This window comes from Ascidiella aspersa, chromosome 9 (genome assembly GCF_963924565.1).
Source record: "Ascidiella aspersa chromosome 9, kaAscAspe10.2, whole genome shotgun sequence".
NCBI lineage: Eukaryota > Metazoa > Chordata > Ascidiacea > Phlebobranchia > Ascidiidae > Ascidiella > Ascidiella aspersa.
This window is the reverse complement of record NC_139455.1, coordinates 7,278,017-7,301,111: the sequence shown is the minus strand read 5'-3', so window position 1 is coordinate 7,301,111 and position 23,095 is coordinate 7,278,017. Positions and strand designations below refer to the sequence as shown.

The window sequence follows — 23,095 nt, the reverse complement described above, 5'->3', positions numbered from 1 at the left end:
TCTGCAATATAGTTACTTTTCTAATTTATAAATAAGCGAATAGAACAAAGGCCCCGTTCACATCACTACATTACTAACACTTATCTACAAAAAAGCATAATCACGAAAGGGCTGCATTTTGACGGACGCTTTGCTTCAGCCAAACGTGGATGGTGATTAGGATTTTGTTCCAAGCAGCAGTTTGGAAAATTCTCTCTGCATCAAGCAAATAAATTAGCCAAGCATATTAAGTGCAATCCAAAAGGTGTATGTGTGTCATGAGGTAGAACTAATTAAGTGCAAATTGGTTAAATGTTGTTATCTGTTACATATAACTGTATGCCCTTAAACCAATTGACTGGTTTAATTAAATTATAAAATCAATGGTTTGCTTAAATTAAAAAGAAGCCGTGTAACTTTGTTTTGCAACGCCAAATCTAAACAGTTTAACTGTAAAAACATGATTTTTAAAAATGTCCGTACTGCAATGTTTGTTGGTATTTGCAGAAAAACACGAATACGTTTTTGCGTTATGAAAATATGTTTTTTTTTCAGAAATTCAGGCTTAATAAATAATAATTTATTTATAATTAGGCGCCGTTATCGGCCACATAACATTTATCTATATAAAGCTTTCAGAGAAGTATCTTTCAAGTGGTAGTTCAATCAACAAAAAACGTTATTACGAATAAACAGAAAGAACTCCACTCCATGCAATGAAACGTATATGAGCAATAATATAAACAAAAAAAGGCCGCGAAATACGAAGCCATGAACTCAGGAATATAAATGCGAGCATAACCAAGGAATTAAAAACAAATGTTGAAACCGTATTGCAACGAGATTCTCGATTGCCAGAAACGCGAAACCCCACAATTTTAAAAATTCGAGGAAAATTACCGCAGTTTTTGCGGCCACAGCACTCGTGGCTTACCAATTATACCATCATCTTAACTAGGGCGCCCTGCAATCGAAATGTAACAAAATCAGCAAAACGACAAACTTGAAAGGTATACTTGGTGAACTACCTACGGGCCAACATTGGAGAATGTAAGCTTTTTCAGCCATGATGACGTAACATTGCACCATTCTATAGCGTACATCTAAAAAGCGCTGTACCTTGTCGGCCTATTGTACGCAGCCAGAAACTAACAATATAGTTGCTTTACTTACGCCACAGGCTCAAAAATATATTTGATAACCAGGGTTCAGAAAAATAGAAAAAAATATTTTGAGTGTATTTACGTGCACTACATCTGATAAAACTTACCATTATCTTTCGTAGTTAGAAAAAAAATATTTTCAAAGTGGTCATAAACAAAATAATGCTGAAATATCGAGTTAAACAGAAAAAAAGTTTAGCCGCCATTCAATACTCGGGATCCAGAACTGTTACCAGTTTAGTTGAACCACGAGCTGACCGTTTTAAAATTGGGCACCAGGCAAATAAATGATGCTGTGAATGGTGATATTCAATGAAACAATGTGTAATAAAAAGTGAGAAATTTTCATGCTTGTTCTATAATTTATATGAATCGAAGATGGATGACTTTTAATCTTACCGTTCACGTGAAAAGCTGAACTAACGCCGACTGCAATTAAAAAGCATACAAATCAAACCTTGTTTACCGGTACATTAAGAATCCTATATCGCAGCGGTTCCCAAACTTTTCTAAAAATTTTGCTTGGCGGGCCCGTTGCAATTATTTTGAAATTTCGCGGCCCTATAAAAATTCAAGGGTCAGTTGACCAATGTTTCTTGTAGCACACTAGTGCAGTCATGATTCTTTCAAATGTAACTTTCTAACTAATGCGAAAGATTCACTGATAGCAGGTAGTACAGCACAATAAATGTCACAAGAGACATCATAAAACACGCTATATGATCGAATAATTAAGCTATAAGACAATCATAATGACAGATAATGTTTAAAACATAGACTAATGTTTACAAACATTCGCTAAAGCCTAATGTTGAAAAGCTTAAAGACTAATTCTCTTCGCGGACCCTTTGAAAATGCTTTACGGACCCCAGTTGGTCCGCGGACCCCGGTTTGGGAACCGCTGCTGTATGGGGACATTGTTATTGTTATAATCACCACCTTACAACGAAATACTTGATTAATTGATCAGAACAAAATAAACAAACTAATAACCAAATTAAATTAAAACAGTCGCGATTTAAAACTGCATTTTCAGTTTTGTGGCCACCCAGCCCAATTAAAGACGACGTTACATACAAACACCAAACTTAATCTCTTATTTCGCAATAGATCGAAATTAAGCAGGACCGTACAAAAAGGCATTCAGATTGGACACCGTTCGGTGGCAATTTTGTATTACAACATTTCACGTTGCATGCTTTACCTTTTCATCACCACTCAGATTTTGGAAACAATGGCACCCTTTTGAAAGAAGTTGTGTCTCGGTTACACGAAAGAGAGAAGTGTTTGAGAGGAAGTTTAAAAACGAACAAGATTTACAGAAATAGAATAATTTAGATTTTAAAAAAGTAGGCAAGCTATTTGAAACAATCAATTAGAAGGAACTATAGTGAAATACAATTTTTAGGAAATATATTTTATTCACATTTGAGAGCTGTTGGCAAGTTATTTGAAACAATTAATCATAAGGAAATAATGAAATAGAAATGTTTTCAGAAATATATATTATTCAGATTTTACAACTGCTGAGAAGATATTTGAAACAATTAATTAATTATAGGTGAATAAGAAATAAATATATTCAAAGGGGTATAATAAATCGACAGAGAAGCACTTACTTTACCTGTTGCTCCTGACAAACACTAATAACTTAGTCGGCAAAAATATAAATCTATAGAAAAAACTAGAATTGACATTACTTATGGGCCAGTTAACGAGCAGTTCTCTACCGAAAATGTTTAGCTTTCGGTATTTACATTGCGAAATAACTTGTAATTTTAACAGTTTCGAATTTATTTTTTATGCAATGATCAGACTTGAGTGGCATGACATTGACTTAGACTGAGACTTAACCTGAAGTCTTTTGAGTTTACAATAGTTTTCAATGAAATAAGCTATTGCTGTCCGGCATAATATATAACCGGGTGATGAAGGCGTTCTGTATAGGACGTCGAAACGTCGATTGATTATATAATACTGCTGGATGAGCAACACCCGGTTATATAGTTTTCAATACTTAAACAAACAAATAAAAAGCTTACCGGGAACGAGTAGAAGAAAAGCACAAAGAAGACGACGATGAGTATGACCGCCAGCAAGCCCAGAATGATCCACTTGTACTTACGCCAAATGATGTAACGCAGCGACTTAAACGGCGAACTGAACCAAGCAAAAGAGGTGGCCGGTCGTCTGTTTAGAAAAAAGTTTTTTTTAACGTTGGAGTTACGGAATCATCAAATAGGAATCTGTTTTCCGTCGAAAAGGGGACGAAAAACAGCACTAAAGGTATTTCTGGAATCAACACTCCTTTAAGTTAAGAAATGGGTACTTTATTTAGCACTAATTTAAAATAAGCGATTAGAGTTTACAACTGTTTTTTTTTACTCCTGAAGAATTGCGTGGAAGAATTGCGTCAGTGAGGCATATCACTTATTGACGTGGGCGCGATTGGCTAAACCTGTAGCTAAAGCCTACATAAAGCAGTAGTTCCTAATGTAAATGGTTCCCAACAATTGCCCTTTCAAAACACTTTTAAACTTGCGGACCATTGATTCTTTTAACATTCATCCTAAGCAATCATTTTGCTACCCTATTTATGTAACTTTAATGCAATATTGTGTGCGAAATAAAACTAAACTCAAAGTTACGTACTCCAAGTTAGATTTAAGAACTGTTGCTTCACATTAAACAAAATTCAATTTCCAGTGCACTTGCGGACCCCTGCAACATTTTAACGGACCCCTGGGTGGGAACCGATGGCCAACAAAAATAAAAGGGTGGCAATGGTTTGCGTAGCCTACTTTGGTTTGTCCAGCTTGGGGTTCATGTTGGGTTCGTCCCGACCAGGACCAGCCGGCTTTTCTTCGTGTTCTTCCTCGGAAACAATCTCTATCGACATCTCGAGTTTTCCCTGGACACATCAAAATTGTAGGTGTCATGTTAATATCAAACAAAGTAAATAGACCTCTTGGACAGAGGCCGTTTTAAAAGGTCAAATATTAAACCGTTTTAATTATGCCGGTCAGGTTCATCCGCTTCACAGCGTACATGTCAGAAAGAAACAATGAGAGGCAGATGCATGTCCTTAATTTATATTCGGTTTTGTATAAGCCTTGTTATTTATGATAAGCTCAAATTAGCTATGTATTGAAAGAATAACGTAAAAAACGGTAAAGCTAAGGCCTTTTCGTATAATATCTATAGGTAAAAAATTCAGACGTCAGTTAGTACTTAATTGTTTTAGTGAGCGCTAATGCGTATTAGCAAAAAATGCAAAAACGACTTTATACTCGTAAGCTGTTAAAAACGGCCACCTTGAACAGCATAATGACAACCGAGAAACAAAATGTGCCCGGAAAAATAAATCTAAGGCCTTTTAAAAATTGCAATTAATTTTTACTTTTATTAGGGTAAACCAATGCAAAACAACACGGTTGTATATTAACAATCACCCGTTTACCAGATAAGCCAATACGTAAGTGCCATAATATTATGAGTTATAATGACGTAGAAACTTCAAAAGCATCACTACCCACTTAACAATCCCTCAAGGCACACAGTTTGCGAAACACTGCTACAAATCCAAATTTAATTTATTATAACTATGAAATCAATCTGGTTATCCCAAACTGCAAAATACCGCCTGTTCCTTCGCGCCGTCCACGATTCGGTAAAGAGGCCACCATCCCTTGAGCAGCTTCTGGTCGAAGAGGTTGACGATGTCGACGCTGCAGTTTCCCTGGTCGTCCGGCACGTTGTCGAGCGTGCAGCTGCGCTTAAACTTGCAGCACTTTGGCATGTTGGTCAGCGGCAGCGAGATTTCGCCTGGAAAGCGAGGGTGGACTGTTAATATGCGAATACCCTTTTTGAAAGCAGGGCGGTTATGCAAGCGCAACAATACGCGAGATGAACATCGGCGCGTCGTCTCTAACAGACCGTGTCAATTTTAGAGGGTCTTCTTTAGCTTGGCTTGAGCGGAGCGGTGCTATCAGAAGTCAGTATATCGATATAATTATCAAAAAACAATTAGGGCTTTCGCATGAATAATAATTGGTCAGCGCCCATAATTATCATTTGGAAAGTGTAGGACAAATATTAAATTTTGTAACACAGATCCGTCCTTTATTAACGTTTAATAGTTCTCAATCCTCATTTAGGTAGCCAATACCACTGAAAACGTCAAAATACTTTGTTCACACTAAAGAAGATTTCCTTTCTTGCAAGGTTAGACATCTCAGTTTGGAAACCGATTCGTAAAATTGGACATCTTCACGAACTTTGGGAGGTAAAAGAGGTGTTTTATTTTCAGGCTGCCGCGAAAAAGCTCAAAATGCGTATTTGCCGGGGTTGGTACTCACTGATATACTCGTTGGGTCCGAATAGGTCGTTGTCCCACACTTGGATGTTGGCAACTGGAGGGAACTTTGTCACGGTCTTGTCGAGGCTCCAGAGGTGCTCCTTCCGCTCGATATGCACCAGCCTTTCTTGCGGCAGGTAGTTGAACGGAAAGATAAAGCGCCAGTTGAACATCCCCGTCCCGTCCAGCGATCTGCAGCAAATACGAGGTTGTACAACGGACGCGAAGACGGTATAGGAAATGAATTCGTAATCTAGTAGCTTGCGGCACTTTACATAAATATTCAGTTGGAAAACTGTATTTTGACCAGCTGTTTTTAATATTTCATATTGTCGTGTTGTCGTGTTGTCGCGTTGTCGCGTTGTCGCATTGTCGCAATTGTCGCATTGTCGCATTGTCGCATTGTCAGATTTTCATAGTTTCATATCTTTTATAAATTTTCATGTCACCTGTAATGAACGTCTGTCTTCTGCTTTTTATGCTCCATTCCGGTAATGAAACCCTTGAAGTAGATGTCAGTCATCTGGTCCCCCAACATGGATGTGTCCATCATTGGAATGTCACTGCAGTTCCAGATGATTACGCGACAAAAGTACCTGAACAACAATTAGCAAGTATACATAGGTTGGCGACTGTTAATGCATGATTGCATGTGGCACTCCTTAGGCGTGTTAAGTACGTTAACACATCGTGTGCATTTTGCTGCGTTTAATTAAATATTTAGGGGAAAAAATTAACTATTACATTACTCAAAAACACAGTAACACGTTGGTGACTAGTAAACTATATATAATTGTTATTCTTATAAACAAAAACATCCGAAATTCCTAGTAAAATACTCAAAAGCACCACTTTAGTACCGGTAATCATTTGACAACATTTTTACTAACAGCGACATTACAAAGAAACCAATAACATGGATAAACGTGAACGATTGCCATAAAAACCTAGTAACCTATACATTTCCTTTAAAGCATTGCTTGTAGATATTTCCCACAGATGACTTACTTTGAGGGTTTTCGTGGCTCGATGTTGAACGGTACACCAGGTTCTCCGTGTTCCTTAGGAAACATGTCGACCCACATCTGCACCCGGCCCTGCACGCCAAAAAACACGTTGTTTGAGATTGAATGGCTGAATTAAGCAGTTAGTTTTATTTTTCACTTTTAATATGGTTACGAATGTGTAACAGCGATAGACCGATATATAGGTTTACCGATAACATCGGTCGATATTTTTGCCGATATTTCGTTATAAAATATGGTATAGCTTTTCCTGAAAAAAAACAAAAAAACAAATTAATTAGGTTTTTGCCAAAAAATAATTCGTTTAACATCATGCAATGTTAATATGCAAGATAGGGGTTAAATAAATATAAGGCTAGATAAACTGAAATGCTATCTGGACTTTAATTAATATTAATTTAATTTATTACCATATGCTAGGAATATAAAAAATTTGTATCGGGTATCGCTTGGAAAAAACCGAATAAATCTTCATATTCATATCGGTCTGAAAAAGGGATATCGGTCGATCTCTAATGTGTAATATAATCTTACGAAAGCTGACACTCGATTAAAGATTGAATCTCGAAAATAATAAGCGTGCAGAACTAATAGCAATTTATTATCGATAGTTAATTTTGTATCGTGTGTAACTAAAAATATTCTAATAATATTAATTATATAGAAGAATAAGTATAGCATTGAACAACCCCAGCTCAAAGCTATATGCGAATTTTATATTGTCTAATCTAAAATGGAAATACATATAATGTCCGTAGTTTAAGACAGTTTGATTTTATTTTGACAATTAATAATTTATTTTACATTTAAAAAAGCTGAAACCAATGTGGCAGATAATTAATTTATTGAGAAAATAAACCAGCATTATTTCTCACACGATTATTAGCGAAAGAGCTACGAATTGCGATAAGCGAACGTCGTTTGAATTACTATAACGTTCGCCCCCCACCTGTTCGATTCCCGGCAGAAGGTTGGTGTAGAGCGGCCTCGTTTCGACGTGTTCGGCCACGTGTGGGAAGGTCTTGAGAATATGCAGCGCCAGTCGCTCTTCAGGAGGTCCCCAGTATGGAGAAGGTTTCTGCAATCGAATAGTTATTGCAGCTTGGCAATATACTATGGGCCTCGGTTTAAGTAGGAGACTATACTTTCAGTTGGAGCGTCAATCTAAACCGGTGGCACTGGTGGTAAATTAATGATTTTAGAGTAGAACTTTAGTATAAGGTTATGACTGTTTAATTCATAAGACAATTAAAGAGCATGTACAACAATTATGTTATTCCTGTACCGTTGTGTAATTTCGATTGCAGGTCCAACTAATGACTTGAGTTTATTTGTTTACCATCGCTATAAGAGCCAAAGGCGGCAAAACATATTATCATTCACTTTTAATTGCAAAGAGCCAAAACCTCAGCGAAAGTTAAGGTTATCCAGTACACCTTCCACGAATTTCTCCCAAACAGGGGGGATATAATCTTAAGATTGCCCGGCCTAACCCTACAGCAGAGGTCACCAAACATACTTTTTTATCAAGCTCCCGATATCTGTAAAGTTTAATGATTGCGTACCTTAATTAATTATTATCGTTAAATGAAGATAAAATGACAGCGTTAAACAAAATACATAAACCGAGTGTTATGATGTAATACTTCACTTTAATTCTGCATTAAAATTTAGTGTTGAATGGCATCCCATAACATTTCATCTGTATTTTATCTTCATTGAAAACATAGGCCGTAGTTCGTTGACCACTGCGCCCTTCAGCAACAAAAACAGCCGAACGCCTTTACCTTGCCGTCTTCAAACTTGTCGAGCCTGTAGGTCTTGCCGCCCACGTACACGCAAGTGTTGCCGTTCCACACCGGCTCGTCCCAGTGCTCACGTGTGGCCTTGTCCAGTAGCCACTCTTTGGGCGTCTTCTGGTCGCGCCACGGACACGGGCCAGACCTGCGGAAAAAAACGGATGCGTAAGGCCGGCTTCCGATTTGCCGCTGCTGTTTTCGGGCCTGCCATGTAAACTGGTCAAGGTTTTTGTTCTTTATTAGGCCTGCTTCGGGGGGCGAGAAATTGCAGTGCAATATACGGTGTTTCTGTAAAGTCGCATTGTGTTCTACAAAACGATGATGGCTTACGCCCTTCGCTTTACCTGCTGGTACCGTGCAGCTGACTGGAAGGTCCATCGGACCCATCACTGCTCCGGCCGTATCGCGCAACAATTTGTTTCTTGTCATAGCTTACTTTGTGTTTATTAATTTCAGCGCCAACCGAAAAATAAACATTACTTACTTACTTATGGATGGAGGTGTTAAAAAAAATAGCGATTTAAAAAAATCCTTCGGAAAAACTAAGTAAAATCAGATAGTCATCCCTTCGATTGGACAAATGTAGTTTGGTCTTCCGGACGCTGTTAAGTTTTATTTCGTGATTATTCCGTTAGCAGTGAACACGCGATTTAAACGTGTAACTATATACAAAAAATAATTCGTTTTCTTTTGCAATTACACCTACGCCTTTGGGTAATCTAAGTAAAACCGTAAGAAATTTGCTGCTGAAATCAGGTTGTATTGAACTGGGAACTCATGGATCAGAAAATACCAGAGCCCCCGGATCTATTCAACTATTTGCAGCTTTTCTCTACTTCATTTTCTGCTGTGTTTTATACGTGCTGTAGGCCGACTTGCTTAGTTTAGTTTTTTAAAGGATTTTAGGTAATTTTGACACACATGGATTTTGGCTTATCTACACCAACACACTCATAGAGCTAACCATTTGGTTTGTGACAATCAATTCTCTATAGGTTTCCCGCTTATGGCAAGCCACATTTGACAAAAGTCGCAAAACAAATCGTGCTTTTTGAATTTAAGTCGTTCTGACCAATGACTATCAATTAAAGTTCTTTGTTGAGCAAACTAAAAATGCGTTGGGCAAAATAATAATTTAGGTAAACCCGAATCACATCACTTGATTTTTACACTGATGATGGCTTGACTTATTGCTGAAACGTCTGTAAATTGCGAAATGTCGCTTTTATCAAAGATTATGGCTTTTATATTTTTACCGAATCATATTAAATCTAGAATTAGCCCTGTTTTGCTCTCAATCTTTAATTTTTATATGTCTAGGACTAGGTTACCGCCACACTTTGTCGAAAGTCGCAAAACGAATTTCTCACGTGTAGTATGAGTCGGGCATGCCGCACCAAGCCCGGAACGAGCTCAGGTATCGGTTCTCGAGATCGATTATCGTCTCGCCGATCTTATCGTCTGTGCCGATCAGGTCCCAGTCGAAGATTTCCACGCGGAGGTCCTTTTCCATCGGAAGAGTCACGTCCAGCTCGAACATCCTGAGATCGACAGAAAAAGAGGATTTACGAAATGCGGGGAAGAAATTATTTACAGAGAAAATTGAGAACTGGGGGAAACACCGAAAAAATGAAAAAAAAATGTTTGGGCACGAAAATGTTCGTTAAGTATATGATATTCGGAAAAGCAAAGCTTTGTTCACAGATAATTATCAAGTAATTGTTATGACGTCATAATCCTGAGGAAATTTCTAATTTCATGCTGTTTTAAATCGAGACGAAAACGTTGTTTGTCTTTAATTTCCCTAAGCGTTAATTTAACACAATGAAATACAGATAAAAAATATGTTTACTTAAAATAAAGACTATTCTGAACTGCCCACTAATAAATTTCTCAAATATTTGGTTTAGACATGCTGAATTACGTGCCACATCTTTTTTTTATTGTCCATTGTGGTTGGCTTTTAGCAGAAAAATATCTGCTCGAGTAACACACTGTACACTACAATACGGAAGATCTGATACCCACACAAGCGATCCACATTAAGCACCCTCTGGCAGAATTACTAAACACAAAAAGGTGCCTTACTTTCCGAAGGTAGGATCAAGTGAATTTGGAATGTAGTGCTCCCGGTCATCGGCGCGCTTCTTTCCCACTTTGATCTTAAGGTAGGGGTCGGCCAAACCGTTCGAATCCTGGGGCGCCAGGTCGTATGCTCGCAACACGTAAACGCGAATTTTGACTTCCTGTGAAAGGTATGATAGAAAAACGCTGTTAAATGATGTTTAGCAGTGTAAAAAAAACGTAGTGACCGGCCGATGAGTAACCTAAGTGCGCTGAAATTACTGTTTTTAAATACCTTTTAAATAAAATCAGCATTGTTTCAAAATGATTTCATTTGCCGTCCTAATTTTGGCAAAATCTTTCACGACTTCAAGGAAATAACTTTTGGACAGAGAATTAAAAGGTATTTTGTAAATCACTTGATTTGGACTTAGGTCGGTTTATAGTGACTCATTTGCATTATTCGTGATAAGCCTGTAGTTTTACTCTAAAATAAATTGTTAAAATTGCGTTTTAGTGATGTGTTAAACTTGTAAGTTAGGAAATAATATCCAAAGATTTAGTCAGATTAGGAAAACACATACGTTTTATTAAACTAAAATCCCGACATCGGAGTTTTTGCAGTCAGACATGTCCTTGTTTTTAGAAAAATAAATCAAATGAAATAAAACTATAAGGTCAAACGTTTAAACCCAATAAAAGTTTGTCCCTGTTTGCTTCCTTCTAACGTCAAAGAAACCTTTTTGTTGTGTAGCAGATCAAGTTTCAGAAAGATGTGAGAACACAAATGCGCGAAAAACTTAAAAACTTACCACCGCTTCGGTGCTGTGAATGTTGTCGAAGTACTTTGGCGGCAAAGGTTCGTGGTCTAAGGCGGGCAACCGGTAAATGCGAAAGGTTCCCTGTAAACAATATTGGCAAAAATAAATGGTTGGGAAATTTGGCGGCTGGCCTAAAAGAGCACCATCCGGCGCTGACGCTACTGTATATGCTGAAATAATAAAAAACGACCGTTAAACCCAGGCGCAGATCAAGGATTTTTGTTCGGTGGAATGAATTTTTCAGGGATGACGTCATAAAATCATAGAATGACAGCACAAAATTACGTCAAAACGTGAGATCACGAACTTACATCTTGCCGTGGTGTCCTAATTATGTAACCTGAAGTAAACCACACAGTTTGTTAATTTTTTAAGGTTTTAGTTTTGAGTAGTGTTACTTTCAATACCAAAGCTTCATTACAGGGATGTTATTAATTGGCGAACTGAAACAACTTTATCAAAATGGAAATGAACGCAGAGCTCGTAAAAACACTTATACGTTTACAAAAAATTCCCTTAGTTAGGCACGCACTGTGCCAAACAGCAATGAGAGATGAAACATAACTATAACTACTGATATAAACCAGATGGACCAATTGGCCGCAGAGGACAATCAAAGAAAGTCCCAGGTAAAAATAGTCGTTTAAACAATGACTAAAAAGACTTTTTAGGGAATGAAAAATCTACAGTTACAATATCTCTTTTAATGGCGATTGGTTTAACCCATGACAATTTACCTTAAACTCGCCAGCGAATTCCGGCTCTTCGTCGTCGTCCGTCGCTTTCCCGCGCGAAAGTCGAAAAGTTTGAATGAAGTCGCTGAAGTGGCGGAAATTCTCGGATTTTTCCAGCTCGGTCTTGTAAACCTGCGAAAGACAAAATCGCGTTTAGAATTAAAATTGTAGTAAAATAGCGCAAGCTATCGCCTTTTGGAGGATATGACCTAACATATTCACTGTGTTTTCGCTACTGAAGCTATATGTGCGAACATTTATGTATATGGGGATTGTCAAGTGTGTTGTTCATGCGAAATTATTGCATTATTTTTGTTTGCCATAATCACACATTTTTAAACTATGAATAACGCATCTAAAATGTCCGGCTTAAAATCAGTCAACATTGCGTATATATATTTTACGTGTAATACGCAAAATACATGTTATTAAGGTTGTGTGGAGAACGGTTGGCTTGGAGTCATGTTTCATTTTATTGGCGGAAAAACGCATATGGTTTAAACTAAAATCCAGTAATGTGTTTTGGGTGTTGTTTTTACTAAAATCTTTGTGTCATAAACATTCCATAATTATACAATTTCAAACAGTTCCTCGATAGATAGCTGACGAGTTTGGGGAAGATGCTTACAAGAAACGGATCGGCCGGAACGCTTATTTATAAACTTTAACTTCGCCATATCTATCGTGCGTATATACAATCACACGACAAAAGTGGAACACAGAATGTATACGAACCGCTCCGATCGTAGCGGGTCGCCAATCCTACACAAACGTTAGTGTGCCGAAAATAGTTACCTTGACAAGATCCATTCCCGTGTCAAGATAGACCCCGCTCATTTTCGTTTCACCGCTGGAGGCGTAAAACTTGGACCACCAGTCGATCTCGTCTTCTCGTGGACCCTGAACGTTTCAACATAAGAAGTGTAAGTTAACGAACACAGGGGGGGTCAGCGATCCTGTGTGATTTTTTTGGGGGGAGGGGGCTTGTTCACACGCAGAATATCGCCAGGGAGGCAATTTGCTGCACTTTACTATTTAATTACCAATGGGAGGTTATTTTTTTTATCAATTTTGCGTTTGGCGTTCTCAGTCGAAGGACAGTAATTTAATTTAAATAAATATTTTGTTGAGCGATAGAGTTTCTCTGAAATGTATTGCAAGGCAATGCATTCTAACATCACAGATAAGCATTGCAGTAATTCGCGTCCTCAAATCAATGTGAAAATCGTTTAAATTTTTATAATGTGAGCTTTGCATATACCGTTAAAACAGCAGTCGTTATATTTCTTTAAACAGCAAATTTTGCCATACGAGCAGGATAACAGACGCTTGGCCGTCATGTGCTCTGAAACTTTGCAAAAAAACGAGCACTTTATTCTAAAAACAAGGAGCACAACAAATCAAATTGGGAATGGAACAACCCGATGAGTACCCGGCTTACGAGTTCTGCGCAAATTGATTTACGATTACGCGATATAAATTGAGGCACGTATATGCTTAATACAGAAGAAACAATTGAAAAATGCTTTTTTGCTTTTAGCAATTTCTGCAAATTTTTAATTCTCATGAATATTCTTTTGAATATAAAAGTTAAAAAAAAAATTGTTTGGCTATAAATGAATATTTTTTTCACTTTTGCAGAGTCCGCATATATTATACGGGTATTTATTATGTCCCATTCCGAATAGCAACAACACACTACAACATATTTTTTGGCAAAATCTTCGTAATCGGACAGAAATTCCAAACAATACAAAGCATTACAACAACAGTTTAAAAAACAGCAAGCCACGTAAAAATGATAAAAACAAAAGTAAAACTCAAGCAACGATCGCAACATTACAAAATGGTAATTTAGATGACGAACTCAAGCACAGAATGAAAAATAAAAATAAAAGACAATCAAACACAGCGTGCGCGAAAATGCTTTGCATTTTCGAGAACGTTCGATCGAGCTAGGCGGGCGCAAAAATCCAGGTCAATACAGACACACGTGACATGCGCAAACCACTCGGGCATGACGGCAACATGCGTGGGGGGGGGAGGTCAAAGGGTCGCATGTGACGTCACCTCTTCCTCGACGGTGACCAGATCGGCCAGTTTGGCCTTGATCGCGTCGCCGAGCTTGGTCAGCGAGAAGCTGGGCAGGCCGCCGGGCGTGCCTGGCTTGGAGGACTTTTTAGAAGACTTCTTATCAGCATCCTCAGGAGCGACCACGGCGCCTCCGTCCGGGTCTTCCACCTGGACTGTAACAGTGGCCGACTCCTCGACGTGCGCGACCACAGCCTTGCCGTTGACTTGCCGACTCACAGTGACCTCTTCTGTGACCTTTTCGGTAACCGTTATCTCGTCTTCGTGCTGGGTTACGGTCAGTCGTTGCTGCTGATCGTCGCTGGCTGCCGCTTGCGTTTCTTCGGCGGCCAGGAGAGGCGAGGTTTCGGTGGCTTGGTCTGGCGCGATTCCGCCGTTTGCCGAGCTGCCGTCGCCCGGCTGTTTTTCGTGTCAAAGCGTTGGATGATGACAGCGAAATAAAATGAACGTGAAATGGCGGAGCGCGCGATGGGTGAGTTTTGATGGGAGCGATACAGGCAATTATGATAGGGCAAGCAAACCGAGGTGTATAGGTCTAAATACGAACCGTGGGCGGAGGCTTTTTGACGAGCTTGTCATAGAACTATATAGTTGAAAAACAAGCCGGCGAAGGCAACAGTTTAGTCCATGGTCGGGCAAAACTTTTAGAGTATGCAAAAGTCAGCCTTTATAGGGTGAGCAATGTGGCAGCGTTTAAAGCCGTATCTTAAACACTGTTTGCTTATGTATAAATAGCTTAAAAGATTTGAATAAAATAAATTTAAGCTAATTATTCTGGCGTTGGGCAGATCTAGATCGCTTAGACAGCACATGCAGTGTTGCGTCACAAATTACATCGGTGCTGTAAAATCATCGTCTTATATAACAAGACAAACTGTACGCGTATCATTTTAACTTTTTACTTTTACAAGAATTTTTTTTAATCATTATTTTAACATATCTTACCGTTTTCAGCCTGTTCTTTTTATCCGGTTTCGGTTTGTCGACCTCAATAGCGACATCGCTTATCATAGGCTCATCTGCAAGATGACAGACGAAGAGTGTATAAATGTGGTAGTTAAAACGACAGGGTTGTAAATAGTTCACTTTAAAACGAAACGCGTGTCAGCAAGTATTTTTTTTAATATTAAGTCAATGTCAATCTGGGGCATTGTCATATAAGTCATTAGTTTTAACAAAATACTGTAAGCTTATACGAGCTAATAAAATATCATTCAAAATGCTGGCAGACATCTGAAACCTAAGATACGAAATGCAAATTTTCTATTTAAATTTGGTATAGCAAAAAACATTCGAAAAATATAGTAGAGGTGTAAAAAAGCGACTGTCGCAAGTTATTGTCTCTTTGCAGTATCGACCTAATATATGTTCTGGAATTGTCTTTCTGCGCCTACTCGGTGTTTACCGAGTGTATTTTGACCTATTTTGTGTTTTACCGACTTCGTTAAGCATAGTAATTTATTTCAAAATCGGAACGTAAATATTCCTTTAAACCAGGGTTTTTTGTGTATTATTTTAAAAAACTGTACTGAATTTTTTAAAGAAAATAGATTCTTTAAAAAGCGCTTTGCCTCTCATTAAATCTCATTTAAACTCGACTTCAGTTGCATATTTGCGCAGAAGTTGTACTAAAAACAGCAGAATCTTAAAGTATATTTGTTATATGACGTCATCTCTTGGTCCAAGAAAACCAACAAAATATTTTAGGCATCCATTTAAAAAAAAATTTTTTTTTAAAGCACCCCTGACGTAAACAAACATTAGAACTATAAGCACACCTGACTTCAAACACTCGGGGTTTTTTTTACTCGGGGTTTTAGACTTAATTTTTTGCTTGTAGTGCACAGGAACAAAAAAGCAGGAAGTATGCTTCCATAAAATATTAGAGAATCACTGCTTAAAACAAGCTGACCAAAGGCCTTAAAAACTCACCGTATCCCTCGTCGGGCGGCTCTTCCTTCTTTGGCTCCAGCGGCTCGACCTGGTACTCGGACACGTCGGTTATGATGTGCTGACCGACCGTGGGTCGTCTGCCGAACTTGCGGTTGTCCTTGACGCGGATCACGATCGGCGGGAAGTAGAGGCGCTCCACCGGTAGTTGCTGGGCGGATAGAAGGAATTACGCTGATATTAGTATTAAGATGTAGGTGAAAAATAAGGTCCTGAATTAAAGGTTTGGTCCAGCTATCGGATACCAAGTGGTAGTATCGATTTTTGTCAGATCTTAAAGTTGCACGTGTATACCAATGCCGTTTCAGCAATGGTTTGTAATCCAAGCTAGAGTTTTAAAGCTTGCATAGTGCATTTCTCGCATAATAATAATTCTATAATCGGTCGTAACTAATGTTATACGGCTAATGCAATTTGTGCCTTAATTAGCTGGAAATCAGTACGTTTGAACGTTTCATATTTTCAAATTTCGATTATTACACTATAGTAATTACGAAGTTTGGCTTAGGATCGGACGGCCGTAGTTTTTTTTACAAAATATCGAGTGTCTAAATAAAATAGGAAGTATCGTCACGTGTCAATCAAATCAGGATTTGATAACTAGAAACTGAAACAACTGGAGGTCAAGCAAACGAGCTATTTACAGCTTTTAGATAACTAGATGTTAACATGTCGAATAGCAATAAACTTGAAATCATCAACTTTTTCGGTTGGAATCCTGACTTTTTCGGAAGACACAGGCAAAGTAAAGAAATTCACCATCATTTTAAAAACAGATAAAATTAATTTTACTTGAGTTGAGTCATTGATTTTTACGAAGATGTAAAAACTCCTGGGCTGCAAAAGTCTGAAAATTAAAGTTACGCCGTTATCACAGCGAGTTGCAAATCTCACCGTAGGAATAAAGCAGACAGGTTCGGAAAAGTTGGGGTTCTTCTTGAGATTTTTAATGATCTTAGTCCTGTACTCAACATCTCCAACCTGTGCGAAATAACAAAAACAACTTCCCAATGCAGAAGATATAAATACGAGAAATAAACAGGCTTTATGATAACATCGTGGGATGAGCTACAGTGCATAGATTTATTTAGCTTGGACACTTGTAAAAGACAAAGTTGCTTTATTTCTTTCGTGGACCACTTCAGATAACTCAGTTTTAGCTATAAATAAAATGCCTAAATGCTCTCGCTTAATTGACCAGTAACCAAACAAATGGTAAGTGTTGTGTTGTATTGATTCTTGAACACAACTTAAACAGTAAAAACTGAGAAACTAACATATTATTTTAGAAAAAATATGGACTTTTTGTTGAGAAGTCCTGCTGTGTAGTAAAGTTGCCTTGAAAACTAAACTGTTATTGAATTATCTGACAACTTTGCGATGATATATCGGTTATGAAAATTGCTACATGCACTAAAACACAACTCAATAAAAAATCCCAGTATTTCTGTATGTGGTTTCCAAATTTTGCGACTAATATTTGAGTTATGCGAACACCTCTTGGCCCTTGACCCAAGACACGGGAAATTAGTACAAAATATGTTAGTTTTTAGTGAATTAAGTGATTTCTTAGCAAACAATATTGAACGGTTTTTTATGGCGTTTCACTCCCATACTTTAGAAACCACTGCTGTATATGCTGAGTAAAAAATGCGCGCAAAAGCTGCCAAAACGAACCTGTATAAGGATGCTGGGCGAGTTGACGCTGAGCAGTTGAAAGGGTTCCATGTTACGCACTCCCCACAGCATGAACTCGAGCCCGGTACGCTGTAGCACCGGCCGGATACCGAACGGCACCATGTAGCCGTCGCCGCGCTTCGGGGGAACCACAGGTATCTCCATTTGTTCGTGTTTCTGCGAGGGTGAACATTTTACCCTTTTTTTGGCCAGTAAAAATATTAAAATTATTACCAATACTGACACTATATTTAGATTACCCATTACCTACACCAAAACAAAAAGCCGAAAAGTTTACCTTCTGCCAGTGCGCAGTTATAACTCGGGCCCTACCTCCCTGTGGCGGCACCATCTCCCTTTGGGAATGGTTGTCCGGAGGAGGGCCTGAACCATTACTGACATTACAGACATTCCCGGCCTCCTTTTCGGCCAATGGGAATAAGAAGCCACTACCCCTTCACCTTTTACTTTGCTTTTACTTTCTTTGCTTTATTTTAGTTAGCAAAAATAAAAAATAAAATAAAAAATAAAATAAAAAAATAAAGAAGGGTGAACATTTTATGTTGGTTTACTGGGAAGACAGTACGGCTTCTGCCGCTGAGAAATAGCTGTGCTGACTTTGCTTTTCGTGTTTAATGATGCCTGCTGCTTTGATTGGTTTTACAAACAGAAGCATGCATATTAACTTTTGTACTTTTGAATTTAAGATCACCTACGATTCCTATATTCAAATAAGCAAAATGGTTAGCATTTAAAGTCCAAGGGTTATGTTTTTTCTGGGTTATCAAACAAAAAATTATTTTAAGGTGGAAAACACTGGGTTGGATCACAATAAATATTGGCTGAAAAAATAAGGGAACCTAATATTCCCGATACGATGTTCTCCGATATCACGCAATTTGATCCAAAACCTCGAGGTTGAATTTCAAAAAGATGAATTTATTAGTTCATTGCCTTACGATCCCATAAGATTTATAATCCCATTCTATGGTTAGCAAAGCCTTAATATAACCTGTTTATTAGATTTAGGTAAATTAATGATTGAACACGAATTGGAGGGCGGCTTTAAGCTAATATAAAGTGTCGGCATATTTTTTTAACAACTCTTGGCATCGGAATAAGACATACAAACTAGACCACAGGACCTTAGTCACCACAACGCGACCTTACGCGAGGCGTCGGCCACGTTACAATAGAGGTTAAACTTACGAGAAAGAGCTCAAACGAGGCGAGGATGCAGCCTCCATGTTGGTCGCCCTTCTTAACGTCGAGCCACTGTAGCTTGGGCTTCTCCGTCTCAGTGCCGTCGAACTTTAGCACCGGCTTGCCCCAGGTTCGACCCATGAACTCCAGGTTGCCCTGCGCGAGGTCAGAGGTTAAGAGGTGAAAGTTCATCAGGTCAACCGAGCGACCGTGCTGGCAGCGGCGCGCTTGTGTGGGTTTGGGATGGTCGAAAATGTGAGGTTTGCAGGGTTTATCGGTTAGGAAAATCTGTCCCTAGTTAGTGACCTTTATCACCCATGAAACAGGCCCATACAATTTATAAAAGTTTTAATTATTTTTTAAAAGTGGGTTACGTAGAACAGACGAAACCATCTGATTTATCTGACATTGACTTTCCTACCATACTAATAACGAACAAAAACTGATATCAACTGTTGAAACATTGTTACTTAACTTCGGTATGGAAAATTTTTAATTTCTTTTTCAAGTAAGCATACTTATCAATCGTGACATTTTCTCATAATTAACCCGGTACCAAATCCCTATTACAGTGTATATACAATAAATATGAATGCAACATTTGTAAAAATGTATCACACATTAGAACTGTACACGAGCGTGCTTTCACCAAAAGAAACCTAGCATTCCGTCAAAAAACGTCCAAATGTGTTATGATTTAGGTTTGGTTAGGTAAACACCACACATGCGAACAAACTTTAGTTTTAGTCGATTAGGACCACCAGGTGCAATACACATCACTGCCGTGCAAGTTAGTCCACACAAATAATAAAATGTTAATAAAACCAACATAGCTGCACCCAACAAAGCTTACCTCAATTCCAATTAACCTAAACAAAACATCAACAGGCAAAAACAAAAAATAACATCGCCCTTGTGTAATGTTACGACAAAGCTTTCGCATCGAAAGTTTGTCCGAAACAGAAATAAAGTGAAATATTTTAAGAAAAATATTCCTGTATATTGCAAATACTTTTGCTGAAAATGAATACAATTCACTGGTTTGAGTGTCATCCTGAGCAGAAAGACCATAGCAATTTACAAGTTTAGTATTATCACTTTTGTCTCTGTTTTAGCTACAGTAAGATTCTATTGATAACAAAAATTGAAGTCATAACATACTTGTGATTGGCTTAGTACTGAAAATTTTGTTTTCGGCTACGTATTGACAAAATGTTTTAACAGGGTTTTGCTGATTCCATTTCAGTTGTTCAATTTTCTGGACAAAATAGGAAATAAAAGGGCAGCATGCCAAGCTTGAAGAACGGCGGCCAATCACAGTCCCGCAGTTTTCTGAATGAAACAACGCCGGTCGGTTTGTTTCGGATAAAAATAAAACTGAAACACCAATGCAAACAACATTCAAGACCCAAAAGAATATTTTGTTTACTGAGACGGGTTTCTTCGATTGATCTGAGTGGTGCTTTTTCGGTTGCTTTGTTGGCGTCTTGTTCCCGATGCTAAATGGGATCTGATTTTAAAAAGGAAGTTTAGAATGCTGTCTTGCCTGCCATAAGGTTTGCTCAGCAAAGTATGGCATTCTGAATAAGGCAAAAAGTTCAAGCTGCCTTTCATAACGCTTGCTGCCGTTTAGCACAAAAACATCGAACGACTGAGAAGCGAGGTTTGGAAAGGGTGATAAAGCGCTGCAGTGTTTCAGCCGAACAACTGCAAGAAACTGATGACTGCAATGACAATTTGACTGTTAGGTCGTTAAACTTAACGCAACAAAGAACACAGGAAAGAAACATCCCAAATTTGCCTCAGAAGCAGGTCAGCTTTTAATAAAATCTATTTGACACCGTATTTTTGGGGTCAAAACTGCATTTTAGAAATTTAATTTAAGGTATATGAGTGTGCAGGACAGAAAGAAATCGATTTATGCCCACTTATCGGCATAAATCGGAAGAAAAGTTATACACTCTTCGCTTGTCAAGGAGGTGCAAAGAAATGTTATTACCGTGTTAAGTCAATTTGGCAGTTTTTCCGCTTAAAAACATATTCTCAGCCATTTGCCAAACATGTTAGCAGGATTTCGTTTTTGTCAGCCACCAAAATATATTAGAATGCAACAGCCACGCGTCTCAAAAATTTCCAAGCACAATTTCTGAAGGTGTCAGCTATCAGCAGCCCCAAGCAACAGACAAACAGTGACGAACCGAGCCGTTGCCGGATTTACGGGACTTCTTCGGCGAAGCGAAACCTGGCAGCGGCACCGCAATCGAATGCCGACGCGCCTGGGACTTCTGCGGGACTTTGAGGGTCGAATTCCCGCCGAGGCTTCGGCGCTGTTTTGGGCTGAGTTGTAGCAGCGGATTTTGCGCAGTCGGAGCGCTCACTTCGTCGCCGGACGAAATGGAGCCGGTAGATATGACGTCATTGTTTGGTGACGGCGCGGAGTCGGACTTTTTCGAGCGGAAGACCCCTTTCCGCCGGGGCTGCGCCGAATCGCGTGACGCCCGTCGGTAGGACATGATCTCCTTGCACTTTCGGTTGATTTGCGCGCTTGGAAGCTGCGGGTTTGGGCCGAAGGGCGGATGCAAAAATATAACTTTTACTCTCACATGTCTTAGGATAAAAACTTGGCAATGGTAAAATCGCAAAAAGGCGGGTAAGTCTAACTGTTTGCACGCACATCATAAACTCTGCAGTTTCTAGCTCAGAAACAAAATTACCTGGATTGTGTTATGTCACTTAAAACCTTTATGCGTATACAAGTGGGACTAGAAAATTCAAGCGATCCAATACTTCGAGAAAAAAGTATTTTTTTTGGTAAAATTTTACACTGTCGAAAAATAGTGTTTTTAACAAATAATGAGAAATCGCAATAGTAATGTTTTGTTAAAGCCATATAAAACCTAGAAAATCTAAAACCACTTCAAAAATATTAATTTCAAGTGACAAAAAATAATTAAGCGCAACCTTGTCAAATATTACATAAGAAAATGTTTGTTTGTATAATTCACGCACATACCCTTCAATAGTTTTCGTTTTGCTAACACATACAATCGCCGGTGCTTACTGACTACATAGACAGCATTGACCACAAAAATTGGCGAACACAAGTTTCAAGGTTATTCTCGCAAACCTGTCTCCGCCTAGTTAACCTATCTCAAAATAACGTCATTTGAAAAGCTGGCTTAAATACCGCAAAAAGAGAAACTCCAGTATTATACCCTTTACAACAGCAGCAGCAGCAATTAAGCGCGTTTTACCAGTTCGTCCTTGTCGTAGACCTCGAGCAATACGTCCGGGCAGAACTTCTGCAGATAGTTGAGGTCGCCGTAGAAGTTGATGTCCAGCATGAGGGTCTGGTCCCAGACCGGGTTCAGCGTGTGGTGGATTACGTCAGTGCGTCGGCAGTAGTTGAGGAACGACATGATCACCACCGGGTCTGCGATGCGAAAACGAGCGACATTTTTGATCCATTTATTTTACTGAAGAAACTTTAAGATTTTTATCGGGGCGTTTATGGGGTTAGATTAGAAAGAAGTATACCGAAAGTGGAAAGGTTACATTTGATTGGTTGTAAATAAAGCGGCCTAAAATAAGTAATTTGACTTCATTAACAACAGTAATTTTCCATTTAAATAAATTTAGTGAATGAAAAGTTACTATTTATTGTTTCGAGCTAAACTAAGCAAAAATGAGTGTTTTCTGTTTAATTAAAAGTTTAAAAACTTCGACTTTTAGTAGAATGACAAAGTTGTGCACTAGACCGATACTGCAGTAGTACACAGTCGAACAGATAAAACAACTGTGATCGACAGCTCTTCTGTAGCCGCTTTTAGACACCAGAAGTCTTCGTAGACTAACCGAATCTGTCGATCAATGATGTAAGCAAAGTAGGCTACAAAAACACAAAGCTGTAGTGAGGTTCGAACTCACGAACTCCGGCCACACCGAGACCGTCGCTCTACCAACTGAACAACACAGACTCGAGAAACAACCAAGACGCCAATGCTTGCTACATTCCAGCACATAGATGTGTGTATTTTTCATTGAACGATATGGTACTGTAAAACCCCTTCAATATAAACTTCCTTGTACTAACAGTTTTCTACACAGAATGTAGAAAGCATTGGCGTCAAGGTTGTCGATCCTCTCTGAACCTGTGCAGCTTAGTTGGTAGAGCGAAGGTACAGGTATGGCCGGGGTTTGTGGGTTCGAACCTCACTGCAGACAATAGTATC

The 23,095-nt window shown here is 38.7% G+C and overlaps 1 protein-coding gene across 1 annotated transcript in view; it reads right to left on the bottom strand.

Moving 5' to 3' along the window:
* Nucleotides 1-776: 776 nt before the first annotated feature.
* Nucleotides 777-23,095, bottom strand: part of LOC146132139 (myoferlin-like) — a 53,872-nt gene continuing 31,553 nt past the window's right edge. Inside the window, exons 33-53 of the mRNA XM_083397540.1 lie at nt 22,118-22,296; nt 20,293-20,373; nt 18,870-19,019; nt 17,661-17,837; nt 16,878-16,964; nt 15,966-16,134; nt 14,979-15,052; nt 12,738-12,842; nt 11,946-12,074; nt 11,200-11,289; nt 10,412-10,569; nt 9,694-9,864; nt 8,312-8,468; nt 7,474-7,602; nt 6,508-6,596; nt 5,949-6,095; nt 5,501-5,691; nt 4,783-4,967; nt 3,944-4,053; nt 3,185-3,332; nt 777-943 (exon numbers count right to left, since the gene is read on the bottom strand). Of these exons, the coding sequence (XP_083253666.1) occupies nt 917-943; nt 3,185-3,332; nt 3,944-4,053; nt 4,783-4,967; nt 5,501-5,691; nt 5,949-6,095; nt 6,508-6,596; nt 7,474-7,602; nt 8,312-8,468; nt 9,694-9,864; nt 10,412-10,569; nt 11,200-11,289; nt 11,946-12,074; nt 12,738-12,842; nt 14,979-15,052; nt 15,966-16,134; nt 16,878-16,964; nt 17,661-17,837; nt 18,870-19,019; nt 20,293-20,373; nt 22,118-22,296 (2,753 nt within the window). The 3' untranslated portion in view covers nt 777-916. The remainder of the gene's footprint in view (nt 944-3,184; nt 3,333-3,943; nt 4,054-4,782; nt 4,968-5,500; nt 5,692-5,948; nt 6,096-6,507; nt 6,597-7,473; nt 7,603-8,311; nt 8,469-9,693; nt 9,865-10,411; nt 10,570-11,199; nt 11,290-11,945; nt 12,075-12,737; nt 12,843-14,978; nt 15,053-15,965; nt 16,135-16,877; nt 16,965-17,660; nt 17,838-18,869; nt 19,020-20,292; nt 20,374-22,117; nt 22,297-23,095) is intronic.